The sequence below is a fragment of the Gymnoscopelus braueri genome (genome assembly GCF_963280865.1).
Source record: "Gymnoscopelus braueri genome assembly, chromosome: 21".
NCBI lineage: Eukaryota > Metazoa > Chordata > Actinopteri > Myctophiformes > Myctophidae > Gymnoscopelus > Gymnoscopelus braueri.
In genome coordinates, this window is record NC_137623.1 from 19,601,060 (window position 1) to 19,620,448 (window position 19,389).

The following is a 19,389-nucleotide window of genomic DNA, read 5'->3' on the forward strand; positions in this document are numbered from 1 at the left end:
GCGCAAGTGCTGACATTTTTACCATTGAGCTAATAGAGCCGGCCTGCTTGCTCAGGGGATAAATTGAAACTTGACCATCAGGTAAAAATCCTTGTCAGATCCTGTGTCTAGGTGAGACATGACCTTTGACACGATCTAAATGTCTCAAGACCCTAACCCAATTGTAAAAGTTATATTGTATTAACATACTCTATCAAATAGATTGGACAACATTACATTTTATTAATTAAAAAAAGTTACATAGTGCCGCTTTAAATTGAACCAAAACACTTCCTGCTATAGAAACTCACTAAAGATTAAGAATCTGCTCCTGTTGGCACATTTTTATTTCCTCACTGTAGAGCCCCCCTCGCTCTCTCCCTCCTTCCCACCCTCCCACCCTAAGTGAGAAAAAACGAGCATTGGAGAGAGAACGTTAACCGTCTTTCTGTAAGAGCCATTCATAGCGCTGCTGCCTCTGGAAACGCTGGTGAGGAATTCGGGGAATGCGACTTCTCGGCAGAGATCAAAAGGATTGAACATTAACTGTGCTGAACTCCCCAGCCCCGGAGCGCGGCTCCCACAGAACCGCCTCTTAAGTTCAAGGGTCCCGCAGGAGCCAGTGAACGCTCTCCGTGTCAATAACAGGTACGTCACATGGAGCGGTTACACGTGAACGCATGGTGGGTCACCCTGCTCCCTGCTATACCCTCACTATCACCCCGTCCCACCACATGCCAACTACACGCACACGCACGCACGCACGCATGCACGCACGCACGCACGCACGCACACGCACACACACACCTGCCACTATGCAGTGTTTTTTAGCGGTAACTGTTGACACTCTCAGAGCCATAGAGGCAAATGCATGTGTACACAAACACAAACACACCCACGCACCTACCTGCGCACACGCACTCACACGCACGCACGCACGCACGCAGACACACAAACTAAAAGATGGCAGTGATTACAAATGTGAATTATCATGTACTACAGTTTAACGACTACACACTTTTTAGTTTTCGGGGATTTCCTAAACCTATTCACGCTGCAATCGCAGGAATTCTACAACAGGGCAGAGTCTATCCCGAGGTGACAACTGTTCCCCAGATGAGCCTCTCAACGTTCGCCTCAACACCTGCAGTATAGACACCCCAGGGGCCCGTGTGCCCTACTGGGCTTATTGGGTTGAAACATTCTGCCTCTTTTCCCATCATTTGCCTACACTCGACTCGGACGCTTGGGAAAAACCCCACGAGGGTGCCCCTCATATCTAAGAACTGTCAGTGCATGATGCAAACGAGCAGGTCTAAAGATAAATCATCCAGATATAGGAGCCATAAGTAGTGGTCTTTGTACCCAGATGCCCCCGGCCTTTTTTTTCCTCCTTTTCTTTCTGGTTCACCTGCCTCTGGCTGTAAAAGAGCCGTCATTCAATCATCATTAGTTAATGAGCAAATCAGCAGGGAAAAAAGCGGGTGACTGATTGATTGCGGTATAAGATAGTCTGAACTAAGTGGTGCATGTGCGTACAATGAACACGGCGGACTCACATGCATGTAAAACACGCACACGCATACACACACACACAAAGTGGTTCACAAACCTTTTCACTCCAGACCCAAAAGAGAAATCTGATGTCTCCCGGGGCCCAAACTAGCGGCACGTTGTGAGCTTGTAGATCAGCTATTTTCAGTCATTCTTAAACGTTTTTTTTGTGTTTATTTTGTATCGTTTTGAATTCATGAAATTCTCTTAACACATTCCATGCCAGAGTTTAATCTCATAATGTACTCACCAGTGCCAGCGTTTTATTGTTGTTTTTTTGTTTTTATCATGTCGCCACAGACCTCGCTAAATAAGTTAAAAGTGCGCGTTCATTTGGTTCTAAACACACAGCGGATCCGTGAGAAACGTCCAGCGAAAACAGTTTCCAAATGCGAGCCGCCATCTTGAAGCTACAGCCGATACACGCTAAACAGTGATCAGCGAGGAGAAAAACAACAACCAGAGAAAATCGAGTTTTAAACAGGATCCCAGACAGGAAGCGGATACGATCGAAAAAACCGGAACCCGAATAATTCCGTTTCCGACCGAAAACCGGAAACGGAAATGGATCAAAAAAAATCGGAAAGTGCACCTTGGGCGATTAACATGGGAATCGGCGGTTCGCGTAGATCTACGCGACTGGCACGCTGCGGCTTTAAATAGGTTCGCGTAGATCTACGCGATTGGCATTCAATGTGTTAATCTTTGAAATTTCTTTACATTTCTGAAAATGTTGCATTTTTGTATTTTTTTTATTACTTTTTGAAGTAAATCAAATAAAAAATATTTTAAAAATATATTTTCTCGTGACCACTGCGACCACATACCGTATCTCTTAGCTGATGCCTTGGCAGACAGCCCAGGTAGTGGTGGTGGTACTCAGCTACCACTGAGCGGGGGGTGGGGGGGGGGCGGGGGGGTTGGGTGGGTGCCATGTTTTGACAGTGAGGGATGGGGACAACCAAGCAGCAGCTGTGGGTCTCTGTCACAGGGATGCAATGGGAGGTAAAAGAGTTCAAGGGGTGGTGGTGTTGCCAGTGCAGTGGGGGCAGCAGCCACCCCCTTTTCCTTGTAAGAGGCTGAACCGGCTTCCTGACCTGCTGGGGGTCCGGGCAGATTTATGAACCGGCAATGAAATGCAGCAAAGACCCCATGCCAGGATGTTCCCAGAAACCGGAAGAACGAATAGGTCTGGGGTGTCATGTCTCAGCGTGCATGTGTGTGTGCGTGTGCGTGCATAATGTATGTATATCGTTACCTACTTGATCATACTACAGCGTCACACAAAATCATCAAAAATAGCAGATCTACAAGCGAAGCGACACGTTTTGATCTGCTACTTTTGCTAGTTTTGAGTTTTAATCCTGAGAAGTAACAGTTTTGGACATATGAGGTTTCCACCCGACAGAGACAATATGTGAGTAGCCTACAGTATGTAAAAGTTTTCCTCCATCTGTATGTCCACTTGATAACAGGTTAAATGCCCCATAATGCTGATGCTGCAGAAACATTTGAAAGTCAGCTGTAGTCAGATGTGTTCTGTGATCAGATGAAAATATAAAAACCTTTACTGATCCCCAGGAAATTCAGGTGTCGTGGTGGCAACAGCAGATGAATGAAACAGGAGGTACAGCCTGGTGAAAGTCAAGAACCAAACCAAGATAGATAAGAATAAAAAGTAAAACATAAAATACATAGATAACTGCACTGGATCCCTGAATGATTGAATGACTGAACCTATGTAGTCTATCAAGAAATGTAAATGTACAGTAATATATTAATATACATCTATCAACACTGAGAATCTTAATGAATATATAGCCTATCAACAAGGAATATATGAACAGTGAATATGAGCATAATATACTGTGTATGTACTGTATAATTCATATTTACATTATATAAAGTTCAAGTTGTGTGTGCGTCTTTTTTTCTCCTTTTATTGAGTGGATCTGTGAGGTTGCGGTATACATGCATAGGACCCTGGATCCCTTTACTATGTATCTTTAACAATTCCCTGCCACCAAAATGTGGAATGCCCTGACACCATCCATTCAAAGATGTGAATCACTGGTTGTCCTATCTATCAGGAAACCTCAAGGGGAGGTAAATGTATATTCCCATCGAAAGGAGGGGTCATTTACTGCCACCTTTTCCCCTTTTTCTCCTTTGTACATATAGTGTTTGTATTGGTTGATGACATGTATTATTGTGTTAATTTGTTATGCTATGTTGATGAATTGAATACATAGGACCACAATGGAAACAAAGTCCCCAGGACTTTTTTGTGTTATCCTTTTAGCCTTAATGTTTGACTGTACCACATTACATTTCCGACTAATAAAGTATTCAATCAATCAATCAATTCCATTTGTGACTTACTCCTTATAAACAGGTTAATTATAAGGTTAGGGTTTGAAGAAGGGGATCCACACAATGGGGCGGTCATAGCTGAATCAGCGGGGAATCAGATCCCCGGTTCGCCCCATAGGCCCCTGTAGTGTCGAAATAGTCTCTGGGCAATACACTTAACGCCTTACTGCACCCCGGGTGCTGTATTAATAGCGCCAACTGCTCCTAATAGTTAGGATGGGTGGATGCAGAGGACAAATTTGATGTATGAGTGAATGTACTGTGATACAATTACCCCAAAGGAGTGGGGATCATGTTATTATTATTATTACTGTTACTAGACTGATGCCCTTTGGGCACCGGCCTATACTCGGGGACGATTCGGTGCATCCTCCACAGACAATGCAAGGGTCTTTCGATTCTGGACAACCACTTTGTACGACCAAATTCCCACTCTGCACGAACCGTCCCCGCCGGGTCATCGGCGACACACGCGCCAAGTTTGAAGTCGGCCCGACCGATTTCACATCATAACCCTGTCCTCTTGTGCTACAGTGTATGCATGTCATACAAGACAATAGGACAATTTGCTAGGACTATATGGCTTCCCATGTACTCACCACCTCTAGGGTTTTTAATTTCTTTATTCTCAAGCACCTGACATTTTGCCAAATAGTGGACATACTGTATGATGTTTCAGTTTTTACGGCGTGATGACAGGGTGTGTGTGTGTGTGTGTGTGTGTGTGTGTGTGTGTGTGTGTGTGTGTGTGTGTGTGTGTGTGTGTGTGTGTGTGTGTGTGTGTGCGTGGGTGTGTGTCCAGAACTAATCTCACAAACCGCTGGAGTGATTACCACCAAACTTCTTGTGCACACTGCCACTAAGCAAACCACATTGTTATTGCTCCCAGTTATTGTTTCGCACTGTAGCGCTCAAGGGCAGGATTGGTCCGTCTGTACTCTGAGACCCCACCATATTGCAAATGCCTGGTCCCATTATTTCTTCTTGGGTGCATTTGGTGTGTTGAATTTGAAATTGATAATGTCTCCATCCTCCACAGTGTAGTTCCTGCCCTGTTGTCTGTATTTCCCAGCAGCCTTCACCGCATTCTCACCGCCCTCCTCTTTGAAGTCGTCGTACTTCATCACCTCGGCCATGATGAAGCCTTTCTCAAAGTCGGTGTGGATCTTTCCTGCAGCCTGGGGGGCCTTGCTGCCTGTCCTGACGGTCCACGCTCGCACTTCATCTGGTCCTGCTGTGAAGAAGTATTCCAGCTGCAACGCTGCATAGCCGGCCTTTATGATCTTAGTCAGCATGCTCGCTGTCTTCTGCTCCTCGCAGTATTCGTTCCTCTCCTCCTCGGACATGTCCTGCAGTTTAGACTCCACCGCTCCACTCAGAGGAATGACCAGTGCGCCGGGGTCGTGGGCATCTACCCACTCCTTGATCTTCACCAGCCACTTGTTCTTTTTCCGGACAAAGTCTTTCTCAGAGAGATTGACCAGGTAGACCATGGGCTTTGAGGTCAAGAACAGATATTTGTTCAAAACGTCAATCTCTTTCTCGTTCCAGTCGTGGTTAAATCGGACGTGTTTCTTTTCCTCTGTCACCCAGTTCTTTATCTTCGACATGACCTCGTGTTCGGGGTTGAGTTTCTTGTCCGATCCCCTGACGGCCTTCTCCAGTTTGTCCATGATGGGAGCGATCGCCTCCTTGTCCTTCAGCCTCAACTCCTCGTGGATGATCTCGATGTCCCTCACCGGGTCGACGTGACCCTCCACGTGCTCAATGTCCTCGTCGTCGAACGCGCGGGTCATGTGAAAGATGCCGTCGCAGGCGCTGATGTGAGAGAGGAAGGAGTTTCCCAGTCCCTGTCCCGCGTGGGCTCCCTTCACCAGGCCAGCGATGTCCACAACATTTAGAAAGGCTGGCACCTTACTGAGCGGTTTGTGGAACTGGCATAAATAGTCGTAGCGCTCATCGGGGATGGGCACCCTGCTCTCATTTGGATCGATTGTGCAGAATGGGTAATTCTCCGCGGCAGCCTGGCTCTTGGTGAGCACATTGAAGAATGTGGATTTCCCAACATTAGGCAATCCCACGATTCCTATTTTGAGAGAAGTTCCAAACCGTCCGATTGGTGGAGGTTGTTTTGGTGCTTCTACCTTCTTTGGAGGCATCTTTGTATCGCTTGGTGTCTGTGATCTACGTGGTCGACGTTTACTCACCGGTGGTACTGTTTCTCTGCGGCAGGCGGACGGATTATGGCCAAATATATGGACATGCTCGATGCTAGCACAAATCGGTGGTCGGAATATGCCCAAATATGGACATGCCAAACTCAGCACAAATTGGGGTTGTAAGGAAACGGGGCGTTCATTCAGCAAGAGAAAGTCAGAGGACAAAGTACAGTCTTTCAACAGTTATCCTTAAAGGGGAATTTCGCCCCACGTTATTCTTACCGTATGACATTATGATATCCTAGGACGAGTGGTACAGTACAGAAATTCCATAACTCCGTAACGGATCCACCACAGTTAAAAACACGTGCCTATTGTTCTTGCTTTTAATTGCGTATTTTAATAGCTTTTTCTTTTGTTTTTTCTGCAGAGATCTGATGTTTACAGTGAGAGAACACTATGCAACTCGTTGTTCTTGAACACTCCGAGCTTTCACGACACTTCCGGTCAGGCGCCGGAAGTGTCATGAAAGCTCGGCTTAAAAAATACGCCTTTAATTCATGTCAGTATCATGGTCCATATACATGTCAGTATCATAGTCCGTATACTGTACATGTCAATATCATGGTCAGTATCATGTCAGTATTATGGTCAGTATCATGTCAGAATCATGGTTAGTATCATGTCAGTTATGGTCAGTATCATGTCAGTTATGGTCAGTATCATGTCAGTTATGGTCAGTATCATGTCAGTTATGGTCAGTATCATGTCCACCCTTTTCCGCTTACAGATGGTTCAAAATGTAGCCGCTAGACTGTTAACTGGATCAAAGAAAAGACAACACATCAATCCTGTTTTGGCTCAATTGCTTTGGCTACCAGTGAAATATATAGAATTTATTCTAAAATGTTATTTTTTGTTTTTAAATCCCTAAATGGATTAGCCACACATAAAATAAATCTGCTAACTCCACATTCTGCCCCCAGGTCACTGAGGTCATCCTCTCAACAGCTCCTTTCAGTTACCCTAACTCGTCTAAAAGCAAAGGTGACCGGGCACTAATAGTCTCCCATATCTCCCATATCTCCCACATCAAGTTCTGCCCCTTTTAAATCAAATCTAAAGACCCGTATTATTTCTCTTGCTTTTAGCTCAATTTGAAGATGCCCCATGGTTTATGTTTCTGTCAAATCCACTACATGCATTTAATTAATTTTAATATCCATTACTGCTTCCCTTAACGTTATGATTTTATAGCTTTACTGTGATTTATTTGTTTTAAACTTGCTTTTGTGGATTATTGATTATAATGGCCACTATGTCCCTTGACAAGATGACTCCACAGCCACCTCCAGATTGTCCATTTCAACTCCAACTGTGGAGCTAGCAGCTTGTTCAGTTTGTTGGTATCGCCTGTGTTGATGTTTCCTTTTATGCAAACTGCAGGGTGTCCGGGGAGTCAGAGAGGAGAGATGTGATGAGTGGTGTGAATGGGGTGCAGGTGAGTGGGGACTCAGGCTGCCCTGCTGAGCATTTTAACAGCAGGTCCAGAGTCTTCTTACAGGTCACATACTGGGTGAAGTCCCTGAACATTTCCATTGAGCATCATTAATGTGTTGGGGTAGTATTACTACTACTACCATGTGGAGCCTAGCTCCTGTTTCTGTAGCGTGAGGCAGCTTTATGTACAAGCACACCGCTTGGCCATGGCGCTAGTATGTCACAGGGACTTACCCCCAATCTGACCCTTGATGCTGAGTGCCAAGCAGGGAGGCATTAGGTCCCATTTTTTAAATCTTTGGTATGACCCCGCCGGGGATTGAACCCCGACCTTTCAATCCCAGGACGGACACTCTAACCACAAGGCCACTGAGCTGGTTAATGTGTCTGGGTGCTTTGTCTGTAATCCTGTGACAGTGGAGTGGGATGATGTACGTCACAGCACGCGGTGGACACGTAAACAACAACAGCAATGGTGTGTGAGAAGTTTTATAGTATATCGTTGCTGTTGGGCAGAAACCTCTTATCTCCATATTCTAACTTTTTGTGTTTTTCTTTCGTAAATACTACTAATAATAATCTAATAATAGTAATACTACCCTACTTGATCATACTACAGCGTCACACAAAAGCATAAAAAGTAGCAGATCCGCAAGCTCGAAAAGCGTCTCGAAAAGCGTCTCGAAAAGCGGCTCGAAAAGCGGCTCGAAAAGCGGCGCGAAAAGCGGCGCGAAACGCAGCGTTTCGAGCTTGTTGATCTGCTGCTTTTGCAATTTTTTTCATTTGAATCCTGAAAAGTTACAGTTTTGGACATATGAGGTTTCCACCCGACAGAGACAATTTCCTAATGACCGTGGTTACATCATCTGGTGTTAACAAAGACCCTCACACCTTTCTTCTATTATACCCCCCCCCCCCCCCCCCCCGTTTATCCCTGTCGGCTCACACTACCGCGTTCACTACCGTGTTCTTGTTCAACTAAACAGTCTGGTGTTTATTCCCATTCAGCATACATACTGCACTCCCGCCTACTGTTGGGTCTTTCTCCATGGGGCTGCTGGCTTGTCTGTCTTGTTGGCCAACGATCTCACATTCCCCAGGACTAACAGAGAGGGCAGGTATAGGGAAACTTATTGACCAGTTTCTTTGACACTATCCAGAAAGAGGCCACCTCTGCACTCTGGATGGGCATTGGAAAAAACTGTCCAACATGATGGTGGAGGGTCAGGTTTACAGACAGGGGGGGGGGGGGGGTGTCAGTGCTCAGCTGAGGTGGCCTTAGGCTCTTGGAGTGAAAGAGTTATTTCGGGCCAAAAGTTTGTAATGAGATGCATACTTGCGTGCACGGCCAGAGACACAGAAGGGTCCTTCATGTACACAGCATCCATGGAGTCTCCTCCTCAATGAGCTAACAGAACCGTCCATTCAGGGCCGCAAGAGCCCCGGCATTCACTGTCTGTCCGTCACACTGTAGCACATGATTCTCACACCCCAGCAGCCCTCCCTAATCGGTCTATTTATGAACGCGGTGACATATAAAACAGACATTTTAATGTCAGGCGGTCTTTTTGACTCGCACACAAAGACAATAATTGATTTACACAGCTCTCAATAATAAGGAGCCTTTTCATGAGGTCAGTGAAGTCGTCATACCCCCACAAGTCATCATCATTCCGGAGGAAGTGGTTTTTCTAAAGCTCTCTCTGTTGAATCATCATCAGGCGAGCCCTCTTGTACTGGACTGTTTTTAGGACTACTGTACAGTACTGGTTGATGTTTCTCCATCGTCCCATCATGTGATAACAAAATGGTTACGGGGAATTGTACACTGTCATTGTAAAATACCACACTGAGGCAGAGCAGTGAATTGCTTTCTGGTCTCTGGCGGTGAGGTAAAACTGTCCTTGGTGAACTTTTGCAGAAGCGTGTGGTGGCTCTTTCTTTGAGTTATAACTATCATTTGTGGGATGCACATGATTCTACGCTACTCCTCCAAAAGTATACGCGTCCCAAACAACAGGCACCATATTAGATGGGAGATGCCTAACGCCAGCGCGCTGCAAATTATAAGCCTTGATCCAATTGTGTTTTTTCCGACTGTGAAAGAAAGGGTTTGAGGTGCAGGGAGCTGTTCTGGGGGGCTTGCGTAAAAAAAAAGGTCTCCCATAATGAACCCACACTGCTATGTCACTATACCCCACAGTGCACGGTGGGTGGGTGGAAAGTGCAGCTGGATTTTCTGTATACTTCTTGGCTCTGCAGTGCCTCGTACTCCCGGAGTCATACGGGAATGCCTCTTTTAATCCCAGAATAATCATATTTGACCCCCCCCCCCCACACACACACACACACACACACACACACACACACACACACACACACACACCCTGACAAGCACTTGGAATTGTAGGAATTGAGGTGTTACATTTAGTTTGACTCGGTTCCACAGATAGATATTGTGAAAATAGCCGATTTACACCTATTTTCACTCTTTCTTATATTATTTGACAATTGGGCCAATGTTTCACCAGTTTTTATAGTATAGTTTGTTGATTACTTTTGATTAGAGTACGTTAATAGAATATAACATATACAATTGGGGTCGTCGTATTTTGGCTCCCTGCTCTTCTATTGAGACATTTAGATCGTGTCAAAGGTCATGTCTCACCTAGACACAGGATCTGACACGGATTTTGACCTGAAAGATTCAATTTATCCCCTGAGCAAGCAGTCTGGCTCTATTAGCTCAATGGCAATCTGGGAACCCAAAGCCAAATGAGAATGAAAAACAGCGCCCTCTGCTGTTTGTACTATCTCATCTTGGCTCTGGGACAATGACAACGTAGCACCCGTGCGCAAAGGAAACCGGGGTTTTGGTCTGCCTTCAGCTTTCACTTCCGGTGGTGCCACTATGTTCTCATTCCCACTAACAATATTTCTACACGGAACACTAACACCACTTCTCCCAGAGAACATGGATCGTTTTGGTTATAAGCCCACTTGTTTCTATGATGAAAGAGTAAGTTAAAATGTGAATATCTTTCCGTGGTTTTGTCTGCTCCGCGGACGCTATTGTTAAATTAGTTTGGGTTTGTTTCGAAGGGGAAAGATCGACGGACACGTGAATCCCGCCCACTACATTTGATTGGGTAAAGCGCGGCCTGCTTCCTGATCTGAAGGCACGCCCACTTGTAGCCCAGTGCGTACATGTTATGACGAGCCTTCACGACAGATTCCAACGCAGAGCAGAATCTGTTCTTGAGAGATTAGCTCAATGGTAAAAAAAGATTCTGCGCTTAAGCAGGAAACTCGGTTCAAATCCAGAGTAGAAGAGGAAAGTTACATGCTGCTTTAAGTCATGGGCCATTTTTTTTTAATGGCCACGGATCTATCAGTGAATGATGGTATTATTGAATCAGGAAGCCATCATGTCGGCCGGAAAAAAGTTCTTTGAAAGGGGATGTCTATGAACGTCTGGCCTAGTCATTCAGCATTGTTGGGTCATGAATGCATGTTAAGAAACCTTAATAGATGGTTTATTAATTTAGTTTAGATATGCTGTGTGAATCACAGAAAAGCTCTTACTCAGAGGAGAAGTGAAGAATGTGTCATGGCCGTAGAGTCCACACACAGTGAGAAAAAGAAATGAAACAGAATGATGAGAAACAGGTTACTGATTTGCATTGAGGGAGAAGAAATCCCCTGAGGTGCTTATATAAACAACAAGCCAAAGAAAGGGGAAAAAAAGGAAAAAAAAGATAACAACAGCATTCAAGTCTAGTCAAGTCACCTCTATTTGTATAGCACGCTTAAAAACAACAGCAGTTGATCCAAAGTGCTTTCCAGTCAAGAGAAGACAACATCAATGACACATTACAGCGTTCAGACTCTGAGAGCTCAAAACATGATAAGACACAAATAGCCAAAAATATTATAAACAGAGAACACATTGATGGAAGCAAACACATTAACAGAAACAAATATCAAAAGCAAACAGATTAAAACAAAAATAAGTGTTTTTAAAAGAATTAAAAGAAAAATAAATACATTCAGGATGAACGTCAAATTAAATGAGCAGCAGGCATTGGGCATAAGAAAGATGTATAAACTGTACAAGGACATCATGCAACTGAAATGGCTCTGTGCACTGAAAACAAAATTGGGGTTCTCCCAAAACTCAACTCGCACCCTGTACATTCATCTGAAAAGTGAAGACTAAAATCTAAATGTCTTTGAAGCACAATATGTTGTCCAAGCTGTCCTAACACTGAAGTGAGGCTCACACAGCCTTAATAGTCCCATGTAAGTCTTTGAAGACAGCCCTTCCAGACAAATCTCATGCAGCTTGTCCATTAATAATTCTGATTTAGAAAGGTGTCCGTGGCGTATGCCATTTGTTATTCTAATAGCCAATAAAACTGAAGCAGTGATCAGGAGTTGAGTCCCCACTCCTTTGACATGAAAATGTTTGAGAACCACTGTGTTATATCACATGGTTAATGATCTCTCTAACCTTCGGCTTGTTAATTTAAGACTGGCTGATCTGGAGATATACAAGCAATGGTGTCTTCAAAACCTCCAAGCGTTAAAACAATTAAGTCAGAGGAAACCGTCAGTTTATTTTAGGAGCACTTCACAAAGCACATACTCTACATTCTATGAAGAGGTGACAGCCCCATCATTCCTAGAAACCTCAGTAAGGTGCTATACGTGCAACTGCAACAGGCTCTGACAAGCAGTGTTGCCATGTCCACTTATTATAAGCGACATTGGGCTTGTTTTTCTGTAAAGTTGCTTATAAATATTGGTAGTTGGTGGACATGTCACAACATTTTCATGTCAAGGACCCCCAAATGAATATGCAATTGTCCGCGTATCCCCATCTGAAAACATTGTGTGCCAGGGACCCCTGTACCAGATATGCGTTGTTAAAATGTTTTAAAAATATTCAAAATTTTGCATTTTTTCCCCCCCAAGATGTTTTTGAAAAAAGCAGCTCCGCAAGTTCACAACACGTTGCGACGCGTTGTGAGCTTGTAGATCTGCTATTTTCAAATAGCCGATGCGTATAGGTTTAAAGTGCTCATGTGTTAGTCGCTTCTTTCGGGCTTAATTGTTTTCATAGACCTGGTCGCTTATTATTTCCCTTGCAAAATCTGGCAACACTGATGAAAAAATGTGTCCATCATTGAAGCTGCAGACTTTTAAGGTTTGGTTTGGTTTACCACAATGCAGAGAGAACACACACAGGCTGATTTCCCTTACACTTCAATCTCTCATTGTGCAATTTTAACATCAAAGCTTGTCACACTTTGCTCTTTTTAGCGATAAACACAGAACAGAAAGCCAAGAATAGGATGTATGCACATTCTCTGTGATGGTACAGTAAGTGCTTTTCACGAAGGCTCATCAAGCTATACTTTTATGATTATTGTACATTTTCCATTGCTGCGTTCACACATGGCAGCTACAAAAAATACAAAGCTTGACAGCATTCTTTGTATCTTAAGTTGAAACCAGCTCAACTTTTTTGTAGCTTTGTAGCTGTCGTAGCTTTTGTAGCAGCTACAAACGTTGGATTTTATCTTCATGTTGCTGGCTGGCTTACATTGAAAATGAATGGTAGCCTGTTACTTTGTATATAGCAGTGTGAATGCAGCATCAGTGTACAAAATGCCATCATCTGCGCGTATGGTTTCAAAAGCCATGCACCTACGAGTGGTGTCACGTTTGCTTAACCAACGTTCACACACCGAGTGCTCGGTCATTAAAGGGGGAGACCCCTGGGGTGCAAAGAGCAACACAAACCCCGGTAGGCAAACCAAACGTACAGGGTGACAGGCCCTGCAACTCCTGTAGCCATTATACTGGCCTTGACGACACATTTTTTACTACAAACACAAGACAATTTCAGACATAAAGCTATAGGTTTCCCTGTTGAAACTTGATCTCCCTGTCTTGGCCCTTTCTCATGGCCCTGTCTAAATGTAAGCATCTGTGTAAATGGGAGGGCGTTTCACTTGTTGACTCTCCTCCTTGCTTTGGGAAGGAAGGGGACCATAGGGAGGGTGAAGCACTGATGTGATCGCACTCCTCCTGGGCATCAGGCAGCACTTCAAACTGGTTCTCTTCCTGTTTATCTCCACCAGGACGGAACGGCCGGAAGAACCTTCACCCAAAAGTTTTCAAATCGTCCTCATGGTGGCGCTATAACAGGCTGCTTCCAGGCAGAAAGGAAGCTCTGCTGGATTTGAAGCCCAGGAAGCGATTCTTTTAAGGGTGCAGTTCCCATTAATGGCCCAGCAGATGAATTCACCGAAAAAGTGTCTTTGTCTGTAGAAACCAATGGGTGACGTCATCGTTCCTTTTGTCCATATTTTCTACAGTCTATGCCTTCACCCAAAAGTTTTCAATGGTAGTGCTTTAACAGGTTGCTTCACACTGATACGAACTACCCCTAATTTTAATCACGCTTTGAGGTGCCTCTCTAAAAACAAAGCCAAATGCAATTTCACTTAGACCCATAGAGGGCACCACAAATGCAACATCACTGTTTGTTGCAGTTATTATTCATCTTAAAGCGGCACAATGTAACCCTGTTTGGGGTAAATTAATAAAATTATAATTATATAATTTTGTCCAATCTGTATGGTAGTGTGCTAAATATACAATATAACTTATACAATTGGGGTGGTGGTATTTTGTCTCCCTGCTATTCTATTGAGACATGGGATTGTGTCAAAGGTCATGTCTCACCTGACACAAATTTTTACCTGATATAGTCAAGATTAAATTTATCCCCTGAGCAAAAATGTCAGCATGTAAGCAGGAAACCAGTTTCAAATCGAAAGCTGCGTTAGTGTTGCTTTAAGTAAAGGTACCTGTGAAAAATAAACCATAACATTGATGGTTGGTTTGTGTGTACATTTTCGGCACACTTCAGCAGTCTGAGAATGAGATGTGAATGACAACTTCCCCTAAAGTAGTACAGGAAGTGCACTGAGGTTATAATGGTAAGATGGCGAGTAGATACAGTACGTGCTGTGCTGCTCAGCAGAAGTGAGAGTCCATCTGATGTGGGGACGCCCCCAAAAAGGAGAAAGTAATCGTTTTCACAAGCTGTCGGTATGCATATAGGGAGCACCAATTTCCCCTGACAAGTGACTCAGAATGAACACACCTACAAAAACACTTTCAGGTGAAATTTTTATCAAATACAAATAATGTCATGTACATTTTCCACTGGGGACAACCCTTTGTGATTCAAAAATAGCTTTGTTTCAGTAACAGAGTCATTGAGGGTTGTTTTGAAGTTCCACACAATTTTCACATACATTTGAGAGTTTATCTTTAAACTTGATTGATGGTCTCAAATGGGTTTGAGGTATGTGGGCAATCAAATATATAAAAAAAGAAATAAAAGCAAATAAAAATAAAGAAATATTCCATGAGATTCTGTTTGAACAGAACTAATAATTACAATCAATTTAGTCCGAGAAGGGAGAGAAGGATGATGCTGAGCCCACTGACACTGTGGGAGCCAACCCACCCCACGGTACAGCTAAGAGCGGAAGGGGGTGCACCACCGTCCTACATGGACACACAGTAGTAGAGGGTGTGGCGATCCAGGCGACCCGAGTTGGTATCGGCTAGTCCGCACCCTCATATTGCTTCGCACCGTATCGCATAGTCAGTGCAATCAATCATTAGTTTGGATGCAATGGACAACTATTGTATCATTTTACAGATAAAAAGTATGCTAAAGCAGGGGTCTTCAATGTTTTTCAGGCCAAGGACCCCCTACCTGAGAGAGAAATGAAGCAGGGACCCCTACTACTTATTGTACAAAACTGTGTTGAAGATTTTAAAAAGTACAATATTTCCTTCTGAGATGTAGTGGAGTAGAAGTAAAAGTATTGAAAATGGGAAATACTCCAGTAAAGTAAAAGTACCTCCAAATTGTACTTAAGTACAGTACTTGAGTAAATGTACTTAGTTACTTTCCACCACTGGAAGCGAGGGATGCAAGCAGATCCCTGAGGTCATCACTATGACATCATCATAGCACTGATGTCATAGACTAGCCTCCACATATACTATGGTAACTGGGTAACAGGGTGGGGTATATGCATTCCCAACTTGCACTATTCTTTACTTCCATGTAGCCTGGTCAACTCGCCATGATGTGTATCCATCATGTACCACGTGCTGCTCTCCATAGAAAATGAATCTGGATCTGTCTACTTGACATCTATATGCAGAGTTTCCTCATTCCAAACACGGTCTCACTCTGCAGAGAAAACCTCCCAAAAAGTTATTTTGCTATCACCACCGTACACAGTACATGCCGCTTTACTGGCAGTGCTCTGGGATAAATTCCATCTCATACTCCGTCATAATTCCAACGTTTAAATTCAACCTCACTGAAAACCTCAGCAGTCGGTTGGTGCAGAGCCAGAGAGCCTGATGTGTGTGGATGCCAGGAATGGCCTGGTGGCCAAAACAGCGAGGCCTTTTGATATATATCGTGCATTGAAAATGCACAGTGGCAACTGTCTATACAACCTCTGACAGCTCAGTACACTGTGGCCGCGTTGGCAGTATATAGGGTGCACTGGCAGAGCTGACATTACTTTAGGTTTGCATCATTATTTGGGACTCCAGAGCCAAGCCTTTGATTAAAGACTTTTGTCTAAATGTACATTGGAACTTTATAGCCTTTTACTGCGCCTTCCTTTATACAGAATGTTATTTTAAGGAATCTCTCTAACCCAAACAACGTGATGGGTTTAAATGAAATTAAAAAAAGTGCCTGACTGGCTGGGCTGGCAGAGAGGGAGAGCACTGGAGCGTGATTCCTGGAAAGTGCTTATCCACATGTGGGCGGTGCTTATCCACATGTGGGCGGGGCCAGCGGGAGGATCACTGGGACACCAGCAAGTTGCAGCCCGTGAGACCGTTTGACTCAGGAGAGGGCACACTACTACGGTATGCACCACTGCTAAGTACTGTCCCTGTAAAGCCTAATGTATACTTTGCTGCGCAACAGTGTAGCTCACCGTAAATAATGGATTTTCAAGCGATAAATGCGACGCATCAATTAGTCTTAAAAGACTTCTTACACCGGCCCTTTTTTTTATATGGTGACTCAAACCCTTCACCTCCAGGGTGAAGGGTTTGAGTATGGAAGATTTGGGACTGGGAATCAAACTAAAAAAAAAAAAAACGAAAAACAACAACATTTCAGTTGAGATAGTGTGTTGTATAATATTAACTACTTGATAATGGAAATACAGTATGTCTACAAATTCTGTGCACACACACACACACACCTGCACTTAATCCATTATTACATTACAGGAACAGTGATTTAAATTGAAGATTAGCTGATGAAAACACATTGAAGCTTAATGCTCCTCTTCTATTTATAATTCTCTGCATAACATAACCTCAGCGGCCATGAGTTCTAATTGTAGTAGACATGAAGCCTGACAGACCTGTCTAGCCTACCACTCCTTCAAATAACAACTACCTTAGGTTTAATTATTCCAAGTCATTTACTCACACACACACACACACACACACACACACACACACACACACACACACACACACACACACACACAAGCGCCTTCATCCAAAACTCTTTACTACGTGTATCACATTCACCCATTCTCACTCCAACAGTAGAGGCAACCATGCAAGGCAGTTAGGGGTTACGTGTCTTGCTCAAGGACACTTCGAAATTAACCAAGGGGGAGCCAGGGATCAAACGGGAACCTTCTGATTCCCAAGGGGAAAATTCTAAATAGATTGATTGATTGAATACTTTATTTTATTAACATGTTTGATAACAGTACAGCAGTCGGTACAGCATCTGCTTCCAAATGTACTTAATGATACAATTAACAACTTAACGTTCTATCATGCCCAACCCTCTTGGTTTCTGGACCATGTATGCATAATCACAGGCAATGTGTGCAATTGTGGGCAATTTGTGAGAGGGATAGTGTCTTTCGCAGTAAAAATGTTCTATCACACATTTTACAGCTCTGTTCTTCTTGACATTTACAGCGAGAGTCATAACAAACATTTGGTATGTGAATTATGCTAATCCTTGAGCAGCCTTCTCCAGATAAAAGGTCCCTTACTTTAGATAGGTCTCTGAGGGCAAATACATACTTTTATAGACACCATATTTGCTTTACCACCAGTTTTAAATGTTCTAATCACTCAATTACATCAGGTGATGAATAAAATATGTAGTAGTCTGTGTAGTGATCAAGTTGAATGGTGAGAAATAAGCTAATATTTAAGTATTTCTCTAGAGTCCTATGTCAGCCACTGTAGGTCATGTAATATGTATAAAACTATGTCTTTGGTAATAGAGTCCTATGTCAGCCACTGTAGGTCATGTAATATGTATAAAACTATGTCTTTGGTAATAGACCTATAGCACACATAGCAGCCACTGTAGGTCATGTAATGTGTGTGCAACTATGTCTTTTGTAATAGAGTCCTATTATAGCAGCCACTGTAGGTCATGTAATGTGTGTAAAACTATGTCTTTGGTAATAGAGTAGCAGCCACTGTAGGTCATGTAATGTGTGTAAAACTATGTCTTTGGTAATAGACCCATAGCAGCCACTGTAGGTCATGTAATGTGTGTAAAACTATGTCTTTGGTAACAGACCCATAGCAGCCACTGTAGGTCATGTAATGTGTGTAAAACTATGTCTTTGGTAACAGACCCATAGCAGCCACTGTAGGTCATGTAATGTGTGTAAAACTATGTCTTTGGTAAAAGAGTCCTATAGCAGCTACTGTGTAAAACAGTGGTTCTCCAACTTTTTCGTTCCAAGGACCCCCAAATTGATATATATTTGGCCGTGGACCCCCATCTGAAAAGGTTTTGTGCCAGGGACCCCCCCGAAGAGAAGATTTGTGTTTAAAAAAATCAAAATTATTAAAATGTTTCCGAACATTTTTGATATTTTTCAAATATCTTCAAAAATAGCAGGTATACAAGCTGTGAGCTTGTAGATCTGTTATTTTTGGATAGACAACGCATAAATGGATAGATGAATGGACTGACAGATACAGAGATATCCATATATGGACATAAAAAGGGTCAGGTAGACAGACATATATATATGTACACACACACACACATTTTTATATATATATATATATATATATATATATATATATATATATATATATATATATATATATATATATATATATATATATGTGTGTGTGTGTGTGTGTGTGTGTGTGTGTGTGTCTACACACACACACACACACACACACACACACACACACATATATATATATATACACACACACACACACACACACACACACACAATTCTTTACAAAAGCCCAACTCAGTATTTTCCTTTCCCATTCCTTATCCTGACTTGTACAGTGAAGTAGATAGAGAACATGCAGCACAAGCGCTCCGCCTCCCCTTGAAGACTCATGCATGCATGTCACTGACAGCGCCGTTTGCCATGCCCTTTTGAAGGGCTTCTGAAACAAGCATTTCAGCGGGTTCCGTGCCGTCTCAGGTTCAGAGTACAGATTTGTGAATGAAACCGCCTTCCATTTATGGTGTTAGAGCGGTGTTATCAAGGCGGGAGGAGGTACTGAAGTAAAGTGTTACTTTCCCCCTGGCCTGCACTTTCAGGACTAATTCAGAGTCATCATAGTGAAAATGTAAATCATTAGGTTGTATATCGCTTGGTTGAACTTCACCAAGTTGCTTGTTGTAGTGAAGGAAACAATTTTCTCTGTACATTTTTAATAATGACATTTTCAA

The 19,389-nt window shown here is 43.2% G+C and overlaps 1 protein-coding gene across 2 annotated transcripts; it reads right to left on the reverse strand.

Moving 5' to 3' along the window:
• Nucleotides 1-4,880: 4,880 nt before the first annotated feature.
• Nucleotides 4,881-6,065, reverse strand: LOC308077677 (obg-like ATPase 1; the record flags this gene model as incomplete). 2 transcript variants are annotated; one of them, XM_080418531.1, is made up of 2 exons in its annotated part: nucleotides 4,881-5,819; nucleotides 5,964-6,065. In XM_080418531.1, the coding sequence occupies 2 exons, from the start codon at nucleotides 6,063-6,065 to the stop codon at nucleotides 4,881-4,883; spliced, it is 1,041 nt and encodes a 346-aa protein (XP_080274657.1). The 2 variants fall into 2 exon arrangements, with proteins under 2 accessions (XP_080274657.1, XP_080274656.1); XM_080418530.1 differs by having other exon boundaries at nucleotides 4,881-6,065.
• Between the last annotated feature and the right edge of the window lie 13,324 nt (nucleotides 6,066-19,389).